The sequence below is a fragment of the Centrocercus urophasianus genome, unplaced genomic scaffold (assembly GCF_019232065.1).
Source record: "Centrocercus urophasianus isolate 14NV4802_14NV808 unplaced genomic scaffold, USGS_Curo_1.0 seq_12, whole genome shotgun sequence".
NCBI lineage: Eukaryota > Metazoa > Chordata > Aves > Galliformes > Phasianidae > Centrocercus > Centrocercus urophasianus.
In genome coordinates this window covers 58,838,405-58,864,119 of record NW_024884364.1, presented here as the reverse complement: position 1 = coordinate 58,864,119, position 25,715 = coordinate 58,838,405, and the positions used below count along the sequence as shown (strand labels likewise).

At 41.5% G+C, this 25,715-nt stretch overlaps 1 protein-coding gene and 1 long non-coding RNA gene across 2 annotated transcripts in view; both read right to left on the bottom strand.

Moving 5' to 3' along the window:
- LOC122155943 overlaps positions 1 to 12,938 on the bottom strand; it is a 52,237-nt gene extending 39,299 nt beyond the window's left edge. Inside the window, exons 1-3 of the mRNA XM_042810326.1 lie at positions 12,888 to 12,938; positions 10,672 to 10,871; positions 8,940 to 9,062 (exon numbers count right to left, since the gene is read on the bottom strand). Of these exons, the coding sequence (XP_042666260.1) occupies positions 8,940 to 9,062; positions 10,672 to 10,871; positions 12,888 to 12,938 (374 nt within the window). The remainder of the gene's footprint in view (positions 1 to 8,939; positions 9,063 to 10,671; positions 10,872 to 12,887) is intronic.
- A 10,291-nt stretch (positions 12,939 to 23,229) lies between these two features.
- LOC122156024 lies at positions 23,230 to 25,338 on the bottom strand. Its single transcript, XR_006167359.1, has 3 exons — positions 24,785 to 25,338; positions 23,670 to 24,077; positions 23,230 to 23,377 (listed from the first exon to the last, which is right to left on the bottom strand). It is a non-coding gene; the product is annotated as an uncharacterized LOC122156024 (long non-coding RNA).
- Between the last annotated feature and the right edge of the window lie 377 nt (positions 25,339 to 25,715).

Genomic DNA, 25,715 nt, shown 5'->3' with positions numbered 1-25,715 from the left:
TTGAAGCATGAAGGTGGTATCGAAACCTACAAGAGTATAACACAAATAAAAACCACACAGTTAATTTCTGTAACCTCATTTCTGAAAGTCTACTTGTACTTCTTGAATCATTAGTGCAGAATAAAGCATTACAATTTTTCCTTGTTCAGCCAGGGAGACTGTCATTTTGGTATAATTTTATCAGAGAGTTCTACAAATTGCTGCTACTTACTTTAAATATCAGGTTAACTAGAAGGCCTTGTAGTCCTTGTGAAAAATGCAGGATTAAAATATTGCTGGAGGTCTTCTCTCAGCTGCAAAATGGCTGGGCTTTCTGAATGAGACCCTACAGTTCCTCTTACCTCACGTTTCAAATGAGCTGAGCCCCTGGGAAACAGCCACTTAACCAACCGAGGGCAGGTACCAGAAGCATTACTCAAATATTAGCTGCTTATTAACCATCTGTCAACAGAAAGGATAAACCAAAACAGCACGACCACCAGCACTCAGAGAAACTGAGAAGGTGCATGTAATCCAAACAGCACAACTGGAAAGCTCTCTTCTGCTCTTCAAACATGTGCAGAGAGAGCAGCATTGCTCCTGAGCTCCTGTGCATCTCTGGGAAAGGGCCATAAGCATGCAAACAAAGCTGAGAGCCCAGAAACAAGGAGGTGAGAGCCCCAGGGAGAGTCTTGTTTGGCTGAGTACAGAATAAAGTAATTTGCTGGATAGCTCACCGTTTGAATAATATCATTTAGATTTGAGGATCTCAGTCAGTTCTGCATTAGGTGCAAAACTGAACCGAGGAGGGAATTCAGGAATTTGTTACAGCACATCAATGCAGGGAAGAAATCAGTGTTAGGAAAAATCTTTTTTTTTACTAAGTGTTACAGCTTTCATTTGCATTCAAGGACATCAAACACTTATCTCTGATTCTGAAAACATATTGGGATTAAAATAACAGAGCTAAATTAATACTATTGCTACTAATAATCACAGTAACACAAAAAGGAAACAAATCCCTCTGTTCTAAATTTATTCATCTGCCTCTGCAAAGATGCATGCATTATTAAATCAAATGTATTCTATTTTCTCATCAATTTTGCTTCTTTTTTTTTTTTCTGCCAACTTGTTTTCCTTAAGAAAAATTCTGGCATTCCTATTTAAAATCTTGTAGCTAACTGCATCGTGTATCCAGCTGATACAAATGCATATGAATTGCCCGTGATAAATTAACTGGTGATGTCGTACACCCAGATATTAGATGAGAGAAAGATACTTCTTTGCATAAACAGTCTGAAGGGAGATCTCGGACCTCACTGCAGACCACAGTTCCTCATGAGGGCAGGCACTGATTTCCTCTCTCTGGTGACAGCAACAGGACCCGAGGGAACGGCATGAAGCTGTGTCAGGGGAAGGTCAGGCTGGGTGTTGGGAAAAGGTTCTTCACCAGAGAGTGTTCAGGCCTTGGCAAGGGTCCCCAGGGCGGTGGTCACTGCCCCAAGCTGCCAGAGTTCAAGAATCATTTGGACAGTGCTCTCAGAAATACGGTCTGATTTTTGTGTGGTCCTGTGTGGAGCTGGAAGTTGGACTCAATGGTCCTTGTGGGTGCCTTCTAACCTGGGCGATTCTATGATTCTAATGAGACATAGTCAGATGAACGGAGACCCTTAGATGACGCTTTGTTGGAAGCTGCTGTAACAATTAAAGCCACACTACATTTAAAATAATCGTATAGGACCGTAAACCTAGTACTAGAAAAACAATGAAATTGAAGTTTCAGTCCCATATACAGCCCTAACTTTCATTCTTAACACTTGTCCCTCAGAAACCCCTCAGTACAGGCCCTCCTTGGCTGACCAAGCTACAACTACCTAACACAGAAAGCCAATTTGAACAGTAACAGGCTGCTTTGCATCACAGAGACATGGGATACCACATCAACTTGTGGTTATCTCCATTTCTATGTAATGCTGGCTGACAGCACAACATTTCTCCCCCTGTTTTTTCTGTCTAGTACCTTCCATGTGCTTTCTGAGTCCCCCTCCCATCACTGTGCATTCACTTCTCTGTTTAATCCTTCCAATTAGTACCTTCCCCTCCCTTATCCAGTTCCTGAAATATCTTAAATATATACTTCGAGCCTGAGAACTCTGATATTATGCCTCAGTCACTCATTCATACAAGTTAAATGAAGTATAAATACAAGGTAAGTGGGAGGTAATAGGATGGAATTAATGTCATTTTGGTGGATCTTGATTTGCAGGCATCAAACCTGTGATTCAGGTTTTAATGCCCTGAAAATAAAAGGTCCTGTGTGTACACAGGCATTGTGCTATGGCTTAAGACAAATACAACAGGAAGACGTATTACTATTAAATCCTGTATTGTTTCATTTAATAGATAAAAGTATTCAACTGTTTCTCTGCTCTCAAAGAGCCATACAATGAATCCCATCTGATCCTGATTTATTGGTATTCATCCCTCCCAATATGTGTGGAGTCCTTTTGGCAGAGGCTTAAGTTCTCTCATCTGTTGTATCCTGGTACACATCTGCTCGTAAGAGTCACATGTAGGTCAGGCACAGCCAGAGCCACAGACAAATAGTACAAAGGCAGATGGTTACCAACTGCATTCTGGGCAAGATTTTGGCTGAACAAGGTAATCACTTGCTCTACTCCCAAACATATTTCCTATTTCTCTGAAGTTTTTTCTACTATTTTTTTTCCCCTATGGTGGCAACATTTGAACAAGGAAGATTTCTCTACTGAATGTTGCGACTTGTCATTGCCAACAACCTTTGTTATCTTCCAATAGCTTTAGCAGCATCACACAATTTAGCCATAACTTGTCCATATATCACTCTTCAGAGAGGTCATAAAAGGGGCTATTTTTTGATTGAAAAGAATTGGATGAAACCCTTCCACGCTGATCTCTAGCGTAAATGTTAAACCCATCACTCACACCTAATCCCAAAATAATAATATAGTCTAGGAATACCACTACTGAAGTTTTTCTGTTTGTTTCCTCCCATCTTGACAGCTTTTCTACACAGCAACATAATAGTTTACCCCCAAACATCAGATCATGCTTCTATTTTTAAACACAGAGCAACATTTGTGGCTAAATATATTAACTTTAAGTTACTCGGTAACCTGTGTAGGAAGGTTGTTTTATTTCAATTAGGATGCTGCTTGAGGTTTTGGTATTTGGGGATTTATTTTCAGTGCCTACGTGCTATGCTTAACAATACCAATGATGAACAGATAATTATATCTTTGGCTATTCTGTGATGTCTAAAATGTGATGGGTGTTTACCCTGTAAATTTCAAGTACAATTCTGTATCAAGCAGCGATTATTTAGAGACAAGAAAAGCTTCTACAATTAAATGATCAATCATTTGTGAAGATTAATGCTGATTTCAAGGCCATTGTCCTTTATCACCAGTCATCTGTATTGAGTGAATAAACTGGAAGAAAATAATTTCCCCTCACCCCTTATAAAAATCACTTCAATTCTGTTGATATGTGATGTATTACTGAAATAATATCTCAGATGAATATTTATAGGTATTTCTGCTCAGTACACATGCATTGATTGGGTTCATCTGCACTATGCAGACACGCATGTTTCTTGTTGGCCAACGATAATGGTAATTATAACAGCAGTTCTAATACTGCTCTTCTTTGTAAGGCATGCTGATACCACTGAGTGAAAGGAATCATAGAAGAACTAGGTACTCTTTTTATAGGGTTTTATTAAAATAGCAATACCTTATTTCAGTAATTTTTCAATAGTTGGGCTTCTTAGGTGCAGTAATGCTCTAAATACTTTTGCACTTTTTTTGTTTAAATGCACTGAAGTCTAAATGTACAGAAACATCAGAATCATATGAGATGTCACCATTTACATGTTTGTTTATTTCTCCATTCAGACTACGAGTGACAGTGATTGCTCTCAAGCCTTAAGTTTTCAGATTTCAAAGCCATGTGATAGAAGAAGGCACAATTCAGCCAAAATGCCTGTTTACTTCCCTGCTATTTTGCCTGTGTCACATGAGCAGAACCTGTGCTCCACGCTAGCTCCAGTCACTTTGATGTGATAAATATTATTTGCAATTTTTACACCATTACTGGATGCTGAGAGATGTGCTATTTAATTATCCTGATAAGGACTACATCTGACTGTGTTACTCAAGAAAATTCACCGTCCTACTTAACATCGGCACACAGCTACCCAATCCTCCACAAAATTCCTTCTCCAGAGACATACCCCAAACTGGCAAACACCAGTTGAAAAGATGCTCATCTGCTCTGTGATTGCCCCTGTTAATAGTCAGTATCTGTAAATACTGCAAATGGTATTTTTAATATGTTGCAGCCACAATGTAAAATCGGTTCTTTTGTGGAATGTCTGTTTCAAAACGTAGCTGCAGCACATGCATAATTGGGCTCTCTCAGAGGAGACAAACTGACAGAACACATATTGAAAAAACTGAAAGGTTTGTGTACAACTCAAGATTTCCTAACGAATGAAAGTGATTGAAAAAGCGTTCTTTTTTTTTCCTGTCTTGGCAGTTTGTTCAGAATGATGAGACACTCAGTATCTAAAGCCAAATGGCTTCTGCTTAATGATGGCAAAGTCACAAGAAGAAAGTGTTGGCTTCATTAAAGTCTACAGGAATTTTGCCTTTGCTTTCAACGGGTGAGAAATTAACCCGTGATTTCTAAGAGATACAGAGGATACAGAGTGGATACTATGCTCTAGTTGACCAGACATTTTATGTGCACTTATGGAACAGAGCATGAAAATCTCTAATGATGTAATTTTGTAGTGCCTAAGAGCAAGGAGAAAGCAGCACATTACTGAGCCAAAAAGCACAGATATTTTCCACTTTGCACATACCTGATAGGAAGTAATTTTATTTTTTTTTTCCCCATTATATTCATGTGCAAATGCCTGTATGTTCTGCACACAGCAGATGCACAAAGGAATCTCATGGTAGGTGTCAGTGCATGCTCCAAGGTCACAGCTCACCAGGCTGGGGATGTGGGTGGAAGGTGCCATCAAGGCCTGCTCACCCAGGCTTCCTCACCGTGAAAACCATGAAAACTGAAGGGAGGGGAGTTACGTAGCAGAGTCTCATCCTGACACTGTGCCAAGAAGTGGTGAGAGATACTCCAGTGTGCCTCCATCTGGTTGTGACCACACTTCTCTAATATTCGAACAATTTGCAAGGAGACTACATGTTCAGAGCCCTACAGTCTAAGCAAACTGCCAGTTAACTAATGCTTATCCAAGACAGGCTGCAATGCTGCCTTGTCTCTTGGACTGCAAAATAATTCTAATGGGAAGAACAGAACCCATTGACTGTTTTCTCCAGTGATACTAACAGGGGAGGGGGCTTTCTGATTCTGAGCTCTGAAGAAGTGCTGAGTGAGGACAGCAGGCCTCTGCACTGGATCTGCTCAAACCTTCAGTGATGTGTTCAGTTTGGGACCCTGGCAGCAGGAACTGGGATCATTCAGTCTGGAGAAGAGGAGGCTCATGGAAGGCCTCATCACTCTCTACAACCATCTCAAAGGGGTTGTAGCAAGGGGGGGGGGGTCAGCCTCTTGTGATAGGACGACCAATTGTTACAAAAAAAACCCCAAAGAATACAAGGAAATAAGTTATATTAATCACGAGAAGCCACACCTGACGATGCTGTGTGGAATAGCAATAAATCTTAACTACTTTGCTTACTTCAGTTAAACTGGTGAAGAAGTAACAACCAGGAGAGGTTCAGGTTGGGCATTAGCAAATATTTCTGCTCAGAAGGAGTGGTGAAGCAGTGGCACAGGCTGCCCAGAGAGGTGGTGCAGTCACCATCCCTGGTGTTCCTGAACCGTGTGGATGTGGCACTGAGGGACGTGGTCAGTGGGCATGGTGGGGGTGGGCTGATGGTTGGATTGGATGATCTGAGAGGTCTTTTCAACCTTAATGATTCCATGATTCTATGTTGTGGACTGGTGCGGAAATTAGGGGCAAAGTAACAGTTCACTAAATTGTCAGAGCCTCCCTTTCCAAAGCCTAGCAAGAAGATTAACAACAGTGTTTGGAAAATGCGCTGAAATGTATAGATGAAAATTATGTGCCTAATGTCATGTGTAATGCTAAATACTATTATTGTCTTCTGAAACTAAAAACACCTTCCAAACAATTTCAAACCCTTCTCCCACACAGCCAAATAAAGGAAATTAATCTTGGCTACAATTAACTTTCAGTCCTCATTTCTCCAGCTGTTCTCTCCACTACTTCATCTGACCTGTTCCTACACTTCACTGATCAAATGCAGTTGCAAACTTATCCATCATCTTTCAACATAATGAAGTGTAAACATTTTCTGCATCAATCTATCAAGTGAGCCATGATTTGGAGTTCAAAAGATTGCATCCAAGACCATTTTGAGCTTTAATCACAACCGTGCTGAATGACTGGCTACTTGCCTTTTGCAAATACATCTGTCCTTTACTGCTGGACACTCTCAGAAATTCTATAGTTTGAATAAATATTTGGAGTTAACCAGAATTAAATAAATAAATGAATAATCATTTTTCCAACATGACCTTGTTTAATAGCTATCTTTAGTGTCTGGATTGCTATTTGAGGTGAGTACAAGGGAAAATGCGATGACAAAAATGATCTCAACGACCTGAAAGCAGATGCTAGAAGCAAAGATGCAAGACTAAAGATGATTATATCCAGGGTATTGCCCGTATCCTTCAATTTTGCCTCATATAGTCCATTGCCACGTAAAGACTTCTTCAGCACATCTTGCAGAAAGAACATTCATACACCATTTCATGTATATTGCTGAAGTAATCAAGCAGGAGTATAACACTAAAGATAAAAACCCACATCATTGGTTTTCATACTGTTGTCAGATAATATTGATAGTAACTGACTCCAGCATCTGCTCCTCAGGAAAGAACAACAATCCTTCTCCACTAGTCATGACATCCATAGTATGTAATATTAAATTCAGAATGACCAAGTTGTAAAACGCGTTACGAAAAGTAAGAAGCACTGAGCAATACAGGAAAACAAGAAGAGAAGAGAGCATAGTTTCAACAGCTCATCAGGGAGAAGAACAACAATAGTCAAAGTATTCATCAGTCTCAGCCATTAGGAAGAGAATATCTAGGACTTGATACTTACCACAGTGAATTTCAATGATAGAAAATAAATGCAGAATGAACTTGCAAAAGAAGAAGCTAAACAGCATTCAGGTAAACAGAGATATTCATTTTGGTGGCGCTCAGCCAAAAACACGCTGGAAAAACTTCAAAGCTAAATGAAGCAATTTCTGATTCTCCAACAATTACCTCCAAGAATTTATGGGACATCTCAGAGAAGTGCAGAACAGCAAGTATGGCACTTTTTATTTTAAAGGTATGGAAGAGTCCTGAGAACCAGAGCTCAGGGAATGTAAATTTGTGGCTTAGAGTGAATTATTAATAAAACACCGCAGGAGAACCTAAAGGATAGCATAATGACAGAAAACCAAGGATGATGGGATTATCAAAAAGAATCAGATCAAACCAGTCTTTGACCAAATAATTGGCCCCGGGGATAACAACAAACTTGCTTTGCTTTGATTTTCATATGGCTTTTCACACTATTCTATGTGGCATTCCCCTAAACAAAAATGAAGATAGGTATGACAATATTCAGCTTCAGATTTGTGATTCATACAGAGGTATTTTTCTTGTTTACCTTGTAGGTGTCCACACATAACCTAGCTCTCTCAGTTCCCTTTTTAGTGAGATCTAGGGCTTAATGAAGTTGTCCACATAAAGGTGCTAGTACCACCTGTAATGCCTCCTGGCTGACCTCCAGCAACAACTTCAAAGTGGAGTGGACCTCCTGTGTCAGACCTGCCAGCCCTGTAAGGCTGCCCTGAGGGCATTGCTGTGTGCCTACCTCAGGACAGCTGAGCAGAGCCATTAGCCCATGCAACCAAGAGAGCCTGAAGACAAATACACCTGATCACAGTGTGGTTACTTGTAGATGAGCAACATAGCTCTCCTGCCTCCACCTATTGTGACAGCATCTTAGACATCTAGCTTGTAAGAGGACACATACACTGAAGGGAAAACATTTGCAGAATTGGGCTTTTTTTTTTTTTTTTTTTGCCAATCTGGGTTCTGTTTCAAATAATGCTCAGTGTGGATTTGTCTTAGATTTAGTTGTGTTAGGCAATTTGCAAGATAGAATAAAAAATATTTTTCTGATATTCATAGATGACAGCAAGCTGGAAAAGGATGCAAGTATTTCAAAGGATGGGGATAGCATTTAAAATGATCTTGACAGGCTAGAGAAGTGACTCAAGGTCTGTAGGGAGAAATGCAAAATGCTTTCTTTAGTCATAAGATTTAAATACAGAAATACACAATAAAGAACTAACAGCAAATCACCAGTAAAGTGGAAAAGAATTTGGCAATTACTGTGATTCAGAAATGAAAAAATGTGTGTGTGATGGTGCTGCAGAAAAGGCAACTCCCATGCTTGGATTTTCTGGCAGGAATGTCATGTGCAAAGCATCAGGAGTATTTAACATGCTCTGATCCATAATGATAAGGCCTCTGCTAGAGTGTTACTCTACCCAAGGCTGATAGCCACACTTTAGAGACAGATACGACAAGCTGCAAAGAGAACTGAGGAAAAAATGAAGTATGATAGGAGAATTACAAAATGTTACTTGCACTTAAATTCTAGGATTTTGCTGTACTTACTCGGGAAAGAATGGAGGGTAGGGGTGAGGAAAGGACAGGAACCAGTCACCAGTTCATCAAGGGTTATAACAGAAATGAGAGATCAAACTCCTCTCTGTCTGCTATGAGAGGATGCAAAATAATTGGCCTGATTTGCATCAGTGGAGATGCGTTTATATCCTAGAAAATTCTGAGTCTCTTACCTGAGATTTTTAGGAACGGGAGCAACAAAAGGGAAAGATGGAAGCTGTCTGAGACTCAGTAGGTCAGGCTGGTGGTTGGAGTTGATGATCTTGAAGGCCTTTTCCAGCTTCTCTGGAGAGCTGCTAGAAACAGCAAAAAATATCTAACTATCTCAGAAATCACTGCTTAACCCATCAGCCCCTAACAGGGGGAGGCAGGAAGAAATCCTAACTGATGGTGGTGATTGAGCAGACCTTGATGGAGGCAGCTGAGAGCTACAAGGATCAAGCCTGATGTTTTCAAAAACTGCTCCTTGTTTTGCACCTTCCACAAAGGTCAGATAACATGAATAATAACAGCTGAAGCTCTGAAGCTAACTCTAGCATCAGAGCCTCAGCAAGACAGACAGGGGGGAGCCCTGGTGGGGCAACCTTTCTCTGCAGAAGGCATACATTTCCCTGGTCCCATCTCAACCCCACTGCAGCAGTGAACTGAGCCTTGGGGGCCTGTGTTTCTGAGATTGTTGATCACATGCAACATGCAAACACTGTTCATTTTATCTTTTCCTTTGCTGTGAAGATAGAGTGATGGGAGTTTTATTATAGCACAGTAAGGCAGTTAATGAGCTGTCAGGATCTCAGTAATAAACTTCTCTTTCAGAGAGGTATGTAATAGCTCACTGCAAGATGAAGCACACTTTTAGTCATTGCTCAGAAACATGTTTTACCAATTTTGAGAAATAAACATAATTTTATTCAAGAGCCTTATGCCTTAGTAAAAACAGACTATGGAACTTTTCTTAGAGCAACTGTTTCTGCAAAATATGAATATATTTACTCCTCTATACTCATAGTGAAAGCATGTCATAGAGCTGTAAAACTGCAGAGGGAATTGGGAGATTCTAGCTCATTAGTGTCATTCTTTTTTTGTCTAACACCATTTCTTGTGTGTTTCTCACAGGAGATGACTAATCCTGGCCACCAGTAAGTGACAGTGCATGGAGCTCCAGCCAGAACATGCTGGTGCTTTGCAGCAGAGCCAGGGTGCTTTCTCTGCAGCACAGTTGCTTGGTTTGACGCTTTCTGAATTATAATTAAAAAAAAAGATCATTTTGTTTTTGCCATCCTCAGTCCTTTCCTTTCCAACATACAAAGCCCACAACTGTACTCCAAGAGGCAAAGAGAGGAGGTCAAGTTATGCCATGAGTAATTTGTCTGATAAAGCACATTTCCTTCTACAAATGGTCTGCGCAGAGTTTACAGCTCATGGCTTAAACAACTCTTTAAAGATTTACAGTGTGGATAAATCTGAGCCGATTTCCACCCTGAGATTTCTGCAGCCTTTCCAATTTTCCTGCCTTATGGCTGGTCAGTGTGATCATGTGGTCTTATTTCTCACCCATGAGCTGATCCAGGCTTTATGGCTGGGAAAATTTGCTCTGTTGGTTGCTTATTATGCTCAGATGCTTTTTTAATATTCCAGAAATGTGTTCGCAAAGAATAAAAGCACGATTTCAGGAAAGCTGAAAGTGCCTTTTTTGAAAATCCACAGAGGTTTTGACGGGGTTTTTAGGTTCTGTCTGCATTCCTGAAAAACACAGAAAGTTTCCTACGTTTGTGTTCATGAATAAGCAAACACAAAAGGGCAGCAAATGTCAACAAACCCGTGTTATATTCAGTGAAGTATGAAGGGCACATCTTCCCTCACTCCTCCCAGTTCCCACGCCCACAGGCTGCTGGCCGCATCGCTAACCTTGCCACCTTCCGCCTCCATCGCCTGCGGTCCTTCATGTTACTGTCTCCATCCTCCTCACTGTGAATGAAGCGGTATTTCTGCTCATTTTCCTCCGTTTCTCCCTCTCCAGGACAGCGATTGAGGAAATGAGGGCTCAGGGGTGTAGCTGAGATGTTTTGCTTCTGACCTCTGGTGGTCAAAGTGAGCTCTGCAGGGCCCTGCCAGAAACAAGGCTCATGCAAAAGTGCGCATTTCCTATTTCCATCTAAGAACTGATCATTTCCCATTAGGAGTTAGACAGTATCCCGGCTGTGGGTGGATGTTTACCCAGCACTGAATTTGCCCTAAGTGCATCCTTACGTGATATTCCGTTCACTGAATGAACGCAGTCATGCCAACGGTGTGGTGGTCAGGCACACATCAGGGACACATCCCCTTCTGAGGTGCTCGCTCTGCTGTGCATGTGCCCATTCTATACGCTGCCATGACGTGTTGTTTTATCAAATCTCTCGCTCTGAATTAATATATATTCATGATTATACACTTCTGTGGCACTTTGTTCAAAAATTCAGTTTAATTTCCATTTCCCAAGCCCTTTGCACCAGGTAAGCCACGACACTCTTTGTGGTCATGCCCATCTGTAGCCATGGCAGAATCTGGCCATACTTTGGTAAACTAATCTGCAGAACCGCAGCAAAGTGTGTACACACAAAATCTGCAGTCATTAAGAATGTATAAATATTAACTGCACATTACAGAGGAGGAAGTTGTGGAGAATGGAAATCAAGTAATATGCACACATTTGCATAACAAAGCCAGAGCTGGGTATAGGACAAGGTTTTCTGCAATCCTGTCTTCAGCCAGCTATCTGGGAAAAGCAGAAACCAAAGATCTTCACTGCCTGGCACCAGCCATGGCTGCTGCTCTGCTCCTGCCCAGGCTCTGAGGTTTGGTTCCTAAGCTCTTAGCAGTGTGGCAAAATCCTTTCCCTATGAAGACTGATGTGGGAGCCCTGGAATTAATGCAATGGAAGGGAGGGGGTGAGCAGCAAGAGCGTGCATTTCCCCTGCAGAGGCCTGCAAAGAAATCAGGTCACCTGTTTGGGCCTGGCAGCAGGGCTTCATCCTGCCAAAGCACCTCAGCCTGCTTTTAGCAGTCTCAGTTTGAAGCTTACTGACCTCCACAGGATCTTTCCTTGCCTTAAATCTCAGGGTTTTTAAGCTGGGTCAGTGAAGGTGGCCTTTTCAAGCTTTCTGGATTTAAATTAATGAGGATGGATGGTTTAGAAGCAGCCTCTTCAGAAGTTGTTTTACAAATCTTTATCCTTTATTATCTGTGCCCTGAGAAGGTAAACAACGCTTTTAGGGCAATGTGGTGTCAAGAAGCATCTCTGCACAGCGACAAACAGATCCATTTTCTTCTTTGAGAACTCACAGAATATGCAGCTTATTGCAATTAAATTGTGGTTGGGAAGAGCTTCATTGTGAATAAAAAGCCCTTCCAGAAGATGGATATGAAGTACCACATTTCTCACATCTGCTTGAAGGCAGTCCAAATCTGAAGTCACTGTTGCTATTATATGTGTATAAATATATATATTTTTTGCTTTTTTTACCACATATGCCCCAGATCCCACCCCTTTATAGCAGGTGGTATGGACTTCCCGTGACCACAAATGGAGATGCTGAGAGGGGTGAGCCATTTACCAACCACTTCAGTTACATGCATGAAGTTGAGTAGGATGAATGCAGACTGAAGGATTTACAGCTGCTGCAGAGAAGTCCTGAGAGAGAAGGCATGAGCTGTGTTAAGTGTGGGGTGCTGGAGGGTCTGGGGACTCACCCAACCGTGCACTGCGATCTGGGTGGAAGCCAGGGATGGGCGTGCAGCTCAGTGCCTTGTCCCAGCTCTTGTCTCAGAAAGGTGTGAAGTGGGGATCTGCAGTCTGACAGCTCTCCTCGGGTCTGGCAGTGTGAAGTGGATATGGAGATAGGGCTCAGAGGAGTGGATATGCCCAGCCAAGTGCCTGGCTTTCCACTGACTCACACTTCCAAAGCCACATTGCTGCTGTGACTGCATAGTGTCATCAGGCAGATTTGGCCTCATTTCTAGCTAACCAGGAGTAGTGGAAAAAGACAAGAAGCCTCAAGGCTGTTTCAGCCCCTCCAAACCATTTTCCAGGCAAATAGGAGGGCCGTGAAAAGAGTTCTCTCATTATGGTGTGAAACACTTACCTTGTCCTGAAACGAAGACTTCTTCTTCTCAGATTTCTTCTTCAACTTCATTGTTTTTAAAAAATGGAGTTTGAAGAACACAGGTCTGGTTGGAATCTGAAATATGAAATCAAAGTGTTTTAGTGTGGGCAGCTACTCATAACTCTGCCTTTTCTCACTGCACCTGTATATGGGCAATGCAGTGAGGTGAGAGTGCAGTAAATGCATTAGTATTACTGGGTTCAGATTTGGCACTTGGCAAGAGCTTTAGAGGTGAGAAAAGGAGAGATGGAGGGGGGAAAAAATTGCCAATTTTTTTCATCTTTGCGTGCAATATGGAAGCTATATAGAAATGTCAAAATCCCAAGACCATCATCAGAAGTTAGGTATTCACCAGACAACAAAAGAGGAGAGGAGCCAGTTCCAGCAAGGAGAAGTCAGTGTTGTGTGCCGATCAGAAGGCCACAAGGAGAGGCAGAGACAGGCAGCAAACTGAAAAAGCAAGCAGGCAAACCAGTCCAAACCTGCACAGGCCCTATGTTAGCAGTCCCTGAAAACCATCTCAGCCTGGGAAGCACAGAGAAAGCTCGGAGGAGAAGGGAGTGAAAAGCCAAGGACGAACAGAAAGAGGGGGAGAGCAGTACGTGTCTCCCGGTGGAAACCTGTTTTCCTTTGCTCTCTGTGCTTTCCCCATCTCACTGTACCAAGCTCGCGGCCAGTCGATTAGATCGCTGTCTCCTCCTTGCCATTTGTGTGTCACTTCTCTGCTTATCTCAGATCTTCCCCAGGGCTGGGAGCATATCTGCATGTATACAGCCTAGCCGCACTGCAGCGCAGAAGTTAAGAATAGAAGAGTGCTCACAGACAGAAAACAGAGCAAGTAGTGAATTTTTTTTTTTTTCTTTTGAGCAACGAAAAAAAAATGTTAGTGTCTGAACTTGTTACATTTGTCTGTATAAGTGAATTGGAAAGTCTGCTGCCCTCGGTGCTGTCATTATTCCCATGTACCTATTTCTCTAACCTCACTTACCCTGTGTAGCTAAGTATGGTGCCCTTTTACTGGAAATAAGCCCTGTCCCTGTCAGCTTTGAGAAAGATCATTGTAATTTTTGCTGTAGGGGAAAGAAAGAGGGAAATCCGTGCCTGATGTGTTACCAGACAGTAAAACTTAAGGGTCATAGGAAGCCACAAAACTGTCAGAGATGATTAATTCAGTGGAGAAAATAGAAGCCTGAAAGTTTTCCTGTTTCCTCTGTGCTGTCAACTTTCTTTTTGCTTGATGCAAGGGACAGCACGTGCTTAGGAGAGAAATCTGACATGAAATGTCCCAGGGCATGGAGAGAACTGGGATGCTGGGCTGTTGTAGGGCAGTGTGCTGCCTATCAGGACCCATCAGAACGTGTATGACGTGTGCCTGCCTGACATGTCCCATCCTGTGAAATGGCATGCTGGATGATGGTAGCTGCAGCTTTTTGGCTGATCCTATTTACATATTATATCCTATTTACAGTAGAATACAAGCAGTAGCACCGCCATCTCACCTTTAAATTCATGATTTTGGCTCTCTTTGGAGCAGCACCGAGATTAGTTGTGTGAGACTAAACTGTGCAACAGGGACAGAGACTTACAGCAATTACAAATGAAGCTGCAAGAAGGAAATCTTAATAATCCCACAGACAGTGGGATTTCTCAGCGGCATATTTGATAGAAAGAAAGGAACACACACATTTGGATCAAAATAATTTCTCAGTAGCTGATCCCCACTCTGGAGAAGGAACAGATTCCATTAGACTGAAAGCACCGCACGTCTGCCTCCTCTTGCTCTCACCCTGTGTTCCCTCCAGCACACAGCTTAAAAATCAAACATCTCAATTTCTCTATCAAGACTGTGCAGCCCTGCTCCTGAAAATACCCTTCTGGTCTCCCCTTTCCAGCACTTTATCCAAATAAAGCTACTGGCATCTTTTAATTCTGTTTCTCACTCTCATTCTGCTGCCATCCATTTTGAAACTCACTGTGCATGAAAAAGCTTTTTGTATTCTTATCCTCTCCCCTCTGAAGCTCGCATCTGTCATGGGCCTGACAGCTATTGCAGTAATATGATAGTAATAATACACCAGGTCTTAAAGATGTCCGTGATGGGCAGATGTACATAAGAATGCAGGAGAGCTGTCAAGAGATGTAACCACAGGGCTGCGGGGCATTCTCCTTCCTCTCAATTCACCCATTTCTTCCTGGTTTCTGTATTGCCTCTTCATTCTTTCAGTGAAATCTTTGAACCAGGGACTTCATCTCTGTCACCTCTGTCATCAGAGGAGGGCTTAAAATGAAAATAATAACAGAGTGAAAAAAAAACAACAAACAAGAGTGTCAAGATTTGGTCTTCCTTGGTGGTAGCACAGAAGTTATTTAGTGAGAAACTAGGACAAGGACTCTCCATGCCTGTGGTTCTCTGGTAGCAAGGAGGGAGCAGGGAAATTGAGCATCTGGATCTTAGTTCCTCTCCCTCACTGGTCTGGACCATCCTCAGAAAATACCTTCACTGCCACCTTATCCAAACCCTGCCTGTCGCTGTGGTTTGCTAGAGAACCCCGCAGGAAGCTCTTACTTTCATTACCCAGTAAATCAAATGCTGCATGTACAGCTTTCAGACTTTTAACATCTTTAAGACTGGAAGAGCAAGCGAAAATTTTGTGCTTTTTTCTTAGAATTTTCAGTGCAGTTACAAATGCATAATTGTCCCAGAGCATTAATCCGACAGAAGACAACTTTCTGCAAACGAGGTTCTCAATTAGTGAAAGCCAGTGATGAGCTGTGTATCATTAAAAATATATATATATATATCTCTAAGGGTTAGAAATACAACTCTCAAAAGTTTTAGGTCCTTAAGCTATGTCTGTACTTATCACAAAATGGAGAAGGGACTGGTTCCAGCTTGGAAGCAAAGTAGAATGGCTCATATTCAGGCAGCTGAATACCACGACCTCTCCTTCGCCTTTTCAAAAATCCCCTGTGTTACTAAGTCCCCATTTCCGCTGGGATTGTCCCTGCACATTCCAACCTCTAAACTGTGTCCAGCCACTGTGTAGGGGTTTGACTTGGCCAAACATCTTTATGGAAAATGCTACTGATAAGCTGCATGGAGACCTGGAAGAACAGTGCTCAAGCCCATGGCCTGCTGCTGTTTAATTTACCAGCAAAAACATGACTATCTTGTAGACATTTCTCAGGATCTTTTTTCCTTGTCTTTACTTTTTCTTGACAAACTCAGTATTTTGCTGTATATCAAAATGGAAACACTCACATACCAGTGTCCAGAGGAATTTGAAGGAAGTGCTATATTGAGAAGCAGATGTGCACAAAGTGAAATCCTGCAGAACACCACATGCATGGCAGCTTTCTCTTTGACTGACTAAAAAGGTGTTCTCATGCACATGAGACTTATTTCCCCAAAAGACCAAAAAGAAGCATCCTTTGACAACACTGTGACATACCACACATTAACACATGGCTTCCATGCATTTATGTAGATACATAAATAGGAACAGAGACACAAACTCAAAACCTTGTTCATAAAAGAAGCGGCTGAAGAGACAATGACCATCGTTTTATTCAGATGGGAAGATTTCCTAAGCCAAGATCTTGGTCTGCCAATCTGCATTTGGCAAAAGAGCTGTCAATGAGAGGCATAAAGAACTACCATGTGTGTTTGCTATTGAATGAATGTTAGCAAAATACTTTATAACAGACAATCAGGTTGCAAGTAATTTCAACACCTTGAACTACAAGTGATCAGAACAAGCTTCAGAAACCTGAGCATGCACTGGGATATGAAAATCAACAGTGGAGAAGTGATCTTTGAGGTAGTGTATCAAAACCTTGGATCCAAACCTCTCTGAACCTCTGACTGTGAGCTGTCATACTTGGACTGGCTTCAGGTGCCCCTCAGAGCACCCCATGGCGGGGGTCTGGAAAGCAGAACCATGCCATACTCTGCATCTGCTCGGTGGCTTGGATGTAGCTCTTCCTATAAGTTCCATTTCATGCATTTATTTCCTGCCATGATTGATTTCTGTGGTTATTCATTCAGTCACGCAACAATAACTGAATGTAAGCTGGTTATTTGTCTGTTCTATATGCTACCCCATACATAAGAAATGTCTTTACTTTTATGAAAGCTCAAAAGGCATGAAGCATCATCTATTGAAGTGGTGATGAAAATAATGTGTGGAATGTGGAAAAAAAAAAAGACAGAATTCTCCATTTATGAAGACTGAAGTCCTAGCATTGATATTATTCATTTCATCTGAATAATTAAGCAGTAACGACAATGGCATTAGGCTATTTCAGGCAATTAATTATCAGCTCTAGGGGTTGATGGCCTGTGAGGAAGCTAAGGGACATTAACCTCCGCTGGCTATTAGTCATTCAGATATTGCCATGTGCTGACGCTATTGCAAATTTCTCCCATTTTTTAAATACACAAGTTCAAAGTTACACTAAAAGCATCCGCAGTGTAATTACTGTAAGGGAGCCAGATATCTCTGTAGCAATAGCAAGCAGCAGCATCAGTGCCGTGATGGCACAGAGATCTCCTGAGGATATCTTGGCTCCTCTGTGATCCCTGGGGCTGTGGAGCTGCTGAGGAAGAAGGACTAGAAGACACATACTCATGTTTTCTGTCTTCCAGGACTCAGGTTAGACTCTGTCCTTGTGGCGACTTTATACATGTCCTATGCCTGCCAGTGCAAAGTGCCCTGAGAAACAAGTAGAAGGGGAAAATCGTGTGCTTTTCTTGGCCTCTGCATGAGTTTCAGCCCTTCAGGAATGAAATAAACAAGGATGGAAGACAAGGATGGAGTTTGGCTGTTGTTAGCACAATCAGGGCAAGGGCTGGAGGAATTCATTAGGTGCCTTGGGCAAGAGCCTAGGAGGTGGCTTAGGACAGAGCTGAGAGAATTAACATCCAAAATTTGAAAAGGAGAGAAATAGACTAATGGCAAGCAATGCTGCCTGCTGGACAGGGACTCCCTCCTGAACCAAACAATAACATGAGAGTCACAGTGGTTGCAGTGTGTTATGTTACAAACAAGTTCACTCCTTCCATCCAGTATGGCTGATGTGTTTTCTCCATTAGAATTCCCATTCTTAGATACATATGCATATGTATGTATGTATAAATGTATCAGATAACCAAATGTTTAAATAGCTTTCATGAAGTGCATTTATGGGGTAATTATTTAGGTCTTTCTTTTAATTAGAACTGGTTAATTGGGAACATCTGATCTGTCCTTCTCCCAGTGTTCCCAGACATGTCCCTTTGCAGCCTGTAAAACTGTCCCTATGCTGGCCACGCAACACAGATGAAACAGAGCATTGCTGTTTCAAAGTGCAACCTCAGAAGTCAGACAGATGCTAATTACACCATTTAATAACACAAACAAGCGTAAAAAGACACAGTCCCCCAAGTCTGCAATAATCAATTTAACATGGGTCAGTTGACCATTAACAAAGATGGAATCGGAAGAATAATTTTTATCTCATTGGCAGAAAATTTACTTGGTTCATTTTTGTATTCATGTTTGGCCTTGGGAAGGTAGCCAGGGCTTTTTATAATGGAATGATGCTACATGTACCTGCGGTCTATGGAGTCACATTAGTTGCTGATGCAGTTTTGCTGCAGAGAAAAGTAGTCCAGTTCATGTGAGATTGCTCTATTGCTTTTTTCACTGCACTGCTTGCACAGACTCTGATGAAACGAGAGTGTGAGAACTGCAGGAAAAAGTAGCTAACCAGCATGTATCACTTCCATGTATGATGGAATTCTTATATAGGGCAGAGTTTATTCATTTTGTTGCATCTTGCTTTATCTACAGGCCAAAACTATAATTGTTTTCTTGTTGTGAAGAAGAGACAAAGGGATGCCATCAGTTCTACTGTACCGTTGGAGCAATGGAGACAAATTGCAAATAAACCTTTTTCCACCACCCACGTGCAGAAAACTGCATGCAGATTTCACACCAAATTGCTTTATTGGGCTGTAGATCCATGATCTACTCTCAGATTCTTCTTTAGTGCTGCAAAAAGTGAGCAGTGAGTTATAAGGCCACTGACCGCTGGGCCTGCCAGTACGAGAGTGGAGCAAGACCAAGCCTTATCCTGAAAACAGTCCATGCTGCACTATTGATTCTTAGTCAAGAACGTTGTTTTCTAATTTTGTTGACTAGCTTTCCATGGTTATCATTTTTTAAGTCTCTACTATATGGCATTTGGGAAGGTATGGGTCTAAGGCAGCTGGTCGTGAATTTTCAGAAGGAAACAGCAAGAGAGTGGAGGATGCGTAAGCTCAGCCCGACCTTACCAGCCGTGTGTAGTCAGCTGCCCTGTGTCCCTTTCTGCCTTAATTAAGGCTAGCAAAATATGCTTACCTCAGCCGAAACCCCTCACAGCCTTTACTGCTGTGATGAGTGCAATGAAAATGCTCAAGCTATTACATTCACAAATAAATAAAAAAAATAATAATTAAAAAAGGCTTACTTTTATGGGTAATAATTTTGCAGCTAGTTGAGTTTCCCTGGCACTTAGATTTATTCAGAGGGTTTTTTACTACTCATACTTTCTTATCCTTAAGTTTTTTAGCCTTGATATTCAGAACACCTTCTCTTGTATATGCTACTCTCGTTAGTCTACTGCCTTCAGATTCACAAACTAGTTCATCAAAAGAAATCACCTTTAAACCTTGAACATCAGCCTTCATTCTTTCTCTTCCCATTTTTCATTTCATGTTAATGTTAAAACACTGATATGTTTTCCTCATTTATTACTACAAAGAGCAAATTCACTCCAGATTCATTTCGGATTCATTGCAGTAGATGCCTTGCACACAAGAGGGCAGATCTGCTTCTCCTTTCATACTCGGTAGTCCCCGTTCACCTGTAACTTTACATTCAACCGTGCATCTGGAGCTGAGTACCACAGAGAAAGCACTGCAGTAAAGATGGGGCTTGGTCTCAATAGACACTGCCACTGAAGGACGGTCTAAAGGCCTTTCATTCTGCAAAAGCAATGCCCGTAGAGTATAAGCACTCAATGTTAAATGTGTCTTTATGTTATTATCACTGTGGTTATCTAACCTAACCTCTGTGTTTGCAAACTTTAAGAAAAACAGGGAGGGTTTGCACTTGGGATTTCCATGCCAGCCGCCATCTACAACATCCTCCTTCCCCTAATGCAATTTTAGAGGCTCAGACCACAGGGACCAGTTTACAGCCGCTTGGAAGAAGATTTAATTTTGAAACCTTCTGACAGGGAGGAAATAGCCCCAGCCTGGAGGTGGGCTGAGGTCTCTGCAGTTCCCTCACTGCCTGGGAAGTTAGGCCAATGTCTGAGATATCCTTGAGGCTGTATGCAACCTAGCAGAAAGAAGGAAGTCTACTTCTTCTCCTATGAAGTACTGAGTTACCTTAAACAAAAGGCCCTACACAATGATATTAAGCCACAGAGCTGCATCGGCTTCACCGTGTGGTACCAAAAAAAAAAAACAACTGTAAGAAGGAGTAAATTTTGATGAGCAAGAGCTTATTTTTTAAAAAGAGAACGCACTCTACAACAAACACTTTTCTCACAGCACATGGAGTGGAAAGAATTAACACAGTGTTTGCCTCCTGAATGCCCTTGGACTAAATCTGAAGTCAGTGAGTGGGTAAATCCAGGCTTTTTAAGGGAAGAGCAGAGGTCAGATAAGCTGATCTTTAAAAAGAAAAAGAAAACTGGAAAAAAGAGAACTGACCACAGCTTATCTGGATACATTTCCCTTGCACTTTATGTTGCCTTTTGACTCTGTCATATCCCATGTATTTCATCTGCAGAAGCAGATTTTCGCTGCCACCAGTGTCGCTTGGTAGCTGTCCAACGAAAGGCCACCTGTTGGAGACCATCTCAACACGAGAGACAAATGCCAGCTTTAAAAAAAAACACAGGGATACGGGTAAAGCCATTCATGTCAGATGTAATTAGAGATTTACTGGGACGTTGCTGGAAGAGCCCCTGGAACTTTCCAAAATGCTGGACTGCTGACTGCCAAATGCGTTTGCTTTTCCATTTTAACAATCAATGAAGCTGCATACGTGGAAAGACTGATGAACTACTTCTCATGTCAATCACAATTAGAGAAGTGCTAATCATGTTAAGGAGTTGTTAATCATAAATTAAATTAAATGAATGACACATGCTCTCATACAGTGCACTCTCCAATTGGCAAAGCCATCTAAAGACACTCTCCTTTTCTCTCTACAGCATGCCTGTTTGGTCTACAAGTACATAATAATTGATAAGATTAATTAGATTATGGCAAGGCACTAAAGTAAACAGTATTCTTGCTATCTGCTAGATATCTTACTTTTACAGATGCTTCTGCATAGTCAGGTCATCAATTGATCTGTCTTGTAAATATGTCGTATTTATACATATTCTAATATTTATAAGCAAATATGTGAAAAGCTGCTGAAAAATCGCTCTATGGACTCACAACTATTCAATGGGGAGGAAAAAAGGAGTTTGTGTAAACGTGTTCCCTGAGCAAGCCAACAACGGAATACAGCTATTCAGTTGGGATTTGCATTCCATTAGGCAGGTCAGTACAAGGAATATGCATCAACAGGTACTGAAGTGGCACATCCAAAAGTTTTCTCAGCCAGGGCTATAAAGTGCCTCTTCTGCAATCAAGGGAGCTTCGACAAATGCATATGTAATTCTTTAAGATTTTAATAACGATAGAGGAAGCTTGTGAGATTGGATACACCTATGGACATACACATAATAGTGAATGTAGGGAATGTAAAGGCAAGTAATACAAATTAGAAAATACACTGTGTAGGAAAACAAGAGAAATATGAGTACTGTGACTGGCTATTGGCAGAGAACTTGGGGCGGTTCACCTGTGCTTATCAGCTTTCCTCATCTATTGCTTTCGTGCACTGCTGGTGACAGGGTGCTGTGCTGGCTGGCTGCGCTGAGAAGAAGGACAGCCTGTTTTCCATCTACCAGGAGCAAAATACTATCTGCAGTACCATCCGATTGCTAGAGGGAGATGACAAACTATTCAATACGATTGAGGATTTTTATTAGTGTTAGCAAAAAAGAAAAATGACCTCTTCTGATAATAATTTTGTAGAGATCTCAGAGCATCATACAAATCCCAGAAGCGTGGGAACATGCTGATTCTGTGTCAGCAGCAGCCTGATTTCAGCTGTTGAGCCTGACATTAGACATTAGCAAATAAAAAATAACAAAAGGCCTTGAAAACGGAAGAAGAAGCAGAGTCAGAGAGTTTAATTAATGCTGATCCACATAGCTTTATGGAAAATCAATGTTTGTAAAAAAAGAAAAGTCTTTCCTTTCTTGACAAGATTACCAGTTTGCATGATAAAGGAGCTTGACAGAAGAAATACTCTTGGATTCTCCTTACAGGAGTCCTGTGTGACACATGGGCTAGCGCTACCAATACAACACACTAAATGTCTTAAGCTATTAAACTATTTGTCAAGGGGTCATTTCTAGCATTGTTCTGCAGGGATTTATATTAGAGTTGAACTTTCTCAGTTGAGAAGTATATAAAAATTATTCCTAGCAACATGGATAAATGATGAAGAGATGCACAATGATGAGGAAGGAACAGTGATGCAGAACGACTTCCATCACTCACTGAATCTGAGCTTCAACCCTTATCTCCAGACTGGGGAATCCATGAGCAGTTCTGGGTGTGCCCTGCACCAAGTGTGAGGTTAGAGCCAAAACGTGCTGTGATGCCATGGCCAAATGGGGTTGCACATCAAAGAGCCACAAGACAAAAGCCAGGCCATCGTCATGGGGTGGGCAACAGGATCCTCAGGAATAACAACTCCCTTATGGCAGCTCAAGAGGTGACACCAGACAAGGAGCAGCAGTTACCTGGGGCATTGCCAGCAGCCTAGATCCTGGGTATATAATCAGAGGAGCAGAGAATTAAATTTAGCTCCGTTGTCAACATAGATACCAGCAAGTAATTCTGGTGTCCTGATTTTCAAAGGGACTTGCAAGGGTACAGAGCCTGCAGCAGAGAGTCGCCCAGATGAACTGAAAGCTGGAAAAACTGCTTTTGTGCTCAGAGACAGGAAGAAGCTTCTAATTCTTCAAAAAACAGGCTGAAGAGAGGGTCAGATTCTGTGTGCAATTTCCTGTGTGAGGAAAAAAAAAAAAAAATAGTCAGTATCTGAAGGTTAAATCTAAGTGAATTTGAATCATCAAATCAGAAACAGTAACAGATATTTTCAGCTGTGAGACTTACTGGAACAAGTGACAAAGGAAAATGCTGTACTTGCCATCATTATGTGTCTCTGAATAAGGGCAAATCTTTCTGGAGTAACCTCTTCTCTCCTCTCCTAGATAGATTATGGCTTTAGTTGTGAAGCAGATGAGATGCAAGTTATCAAGAAGTTGCTTCAACACATCAGGATTGAACAGAGGTCATGCTCCTACAAAGACAACGTGGGTCACAGCCACATAGTGAGGCCCAGTAAATGTCACTGCAGAGACTACTGCTGAGTCCCTAGGATCAATAGCCATTTAAATAGTTGGCTGGATTTCTTCCCACTGGTGGCTGTGTCACAGTGGCTGCAGTAAGGTTGCTTATATGCCTGAATTCAACCCAGGTGTGGGAGAGGGGGATGGCCATCAGAGCATGTGCTGGAAATTTGTTTAGATATCTCAGATCGCACTCTGCAGTGTGGAACAGACACACATCTCCATCCAGCCCAGCACTCTTACCTGTTTACTTTAGTGCTGCTGTAAGCCAAACACGCTCCTGCTTCTCATCAGTTGCCACGTAACAGCCCCTTTTGTTGTCACAACCCAGATCTTGCACTTGACCAAGTGATCTTGGTTGCTTCAGGCTGCTCTTAGCTGGTTTTCCCTCTCCCTTGTCAGATATGAAGTTTCAAGTGACTCAGAAGGGTCTTTCTGGGAAAGGCGAATTTGCTCAAATGGAATAATTTCTGTAAGTATTCTTACCTCTAAGTTGCAAATGTCATTTTAAGTGACTGTTTATGTGTTTGCACAGTCGGTTTCATACACACTGAGTTTCAGACCTGTTGACTTCAACTGTTCATGGGACTAGCAGTGATGTTTGTGAATTCCAGCTTCCCCATTTACCTCACTGAGCTCCAAGTTTATACACTGTAAATAACCGAAATAAAATATTAACATCACACAGCTAAACAGAGAAAGTTACATGGTATTCTGCACTACATTCTTCTCCATTTTCCACTGGAAAAAGAACAAGTAGGGCAAAATATATAGCAATATATTGGTCAAGAAAACATTTTCTTTGCTTCTCTAGACAACAAAATACCTTGACTCACATATAACTTATGTAGAGCATGCAGTTGATTCAGAGAAGGCCTTAAAATGACCCATTAATCTAAGTTCAATTGGAAACTAGAATAGCTGTAACTGATCTGTTGTCACAACAGCAGTACACAGAAATCATAGGAACAGATGGAGAAGATAACACTGCTAAAAAGTAGATGTTTTCCCACAGAATCCTCAGGCAGCTACAAATGTTGTCATCGTTTTCAAAGAGACATTACCAAGATAAAAAAAAAAGTATAATAGATTAAATAGAATAGACATGGTTTCCTTATCTCTGTTACCCAGAATATTGCTTATAGTTCATTTTACCTTTTTTTATTATTATTATTATTTTATTTATTTTAACCACCCATTAATTCTCATGAATCAACACATTGCTTATATGGTAGTTTTTTCACCATGAGATCCTCTAATTGGACCAGTACTAAAGCAGAAAGTAGGGATAATGCACTTATTAACTTGAAGTTTGTTAGTGTTGACCAAAGTTAATACAGAAATACTTCCTGTCATACCAGAGGGGTTTTTTAATCTCCTAAATATTTGTTCATATCAGCCATCAGTCCCAGAAGTATCTGCAGCCACGAGATTGCTGGAGATTCTTGGTCTGCTGGGGTCCTGCGTCTTCTGGTCTTGATATGCAGCTGGGGGAGGAAAGTTGGGAAACTCTCTCAAAGTGACTGCAACACATACAGAGCTCTCTCTCTGTCTCTATCACATCCCTCCAGTGGAGGAATTCATGTGTAGTGGCCTCAGTTATCCCTCACAGACCTTTTGCTCCTCCATATAGGTTGCTCTGATGGCTCACCCCCTCTGAAGCTCTCCAGCATCTTTCTCATCTTCACTTGTGTGACCTTTCTGCTACAGACCAGGGTTTCTTGCTGTCTGAGAAAACGTGAAAAGAGTAAAGGAGCACACAAACCATCAGCACAATAAGAATGTACAGCTTGCAGTCATCATCAGGGTTTTTAATTGTTGTTTGTAGATCTCGTTCCTGCTGCACAATTTGCTCGGATGGAAAAGGCTACCCTTGTCTGGGCTGCTCGCATGGAAGCTTCTTTGTTTTTTAGACCCAATCCTTCTCAAAGTCAAAATAAAGACAGTGTGTTCAGTCACTCAAATTATATTCCATTTCCCAGGGCAATAACCCAAGACTACAAAAATTCATATGAAGCCTCCAAAAAAGAAGAATAAACAGCAGCTTCGTTGCATGTCAAACAAGCTTTTGTTGAGACTTGCTTAAGAGAAACATTATCAGATCTTGTTTTGTTCTCTCACCAAGGACTGTATGCATAAGCATAAATTATCCAAGTATTCAGTATTTAGGATATGCCAGATCAGAAGTGTCCATTACTGTGCTCTCCACTGTGTTCCTCAAAACAGTGCTCCTATGCTGGGCTGCCTAATGATCCACAGAGTGTTGACCTGATGGTCACATGAAGGGAT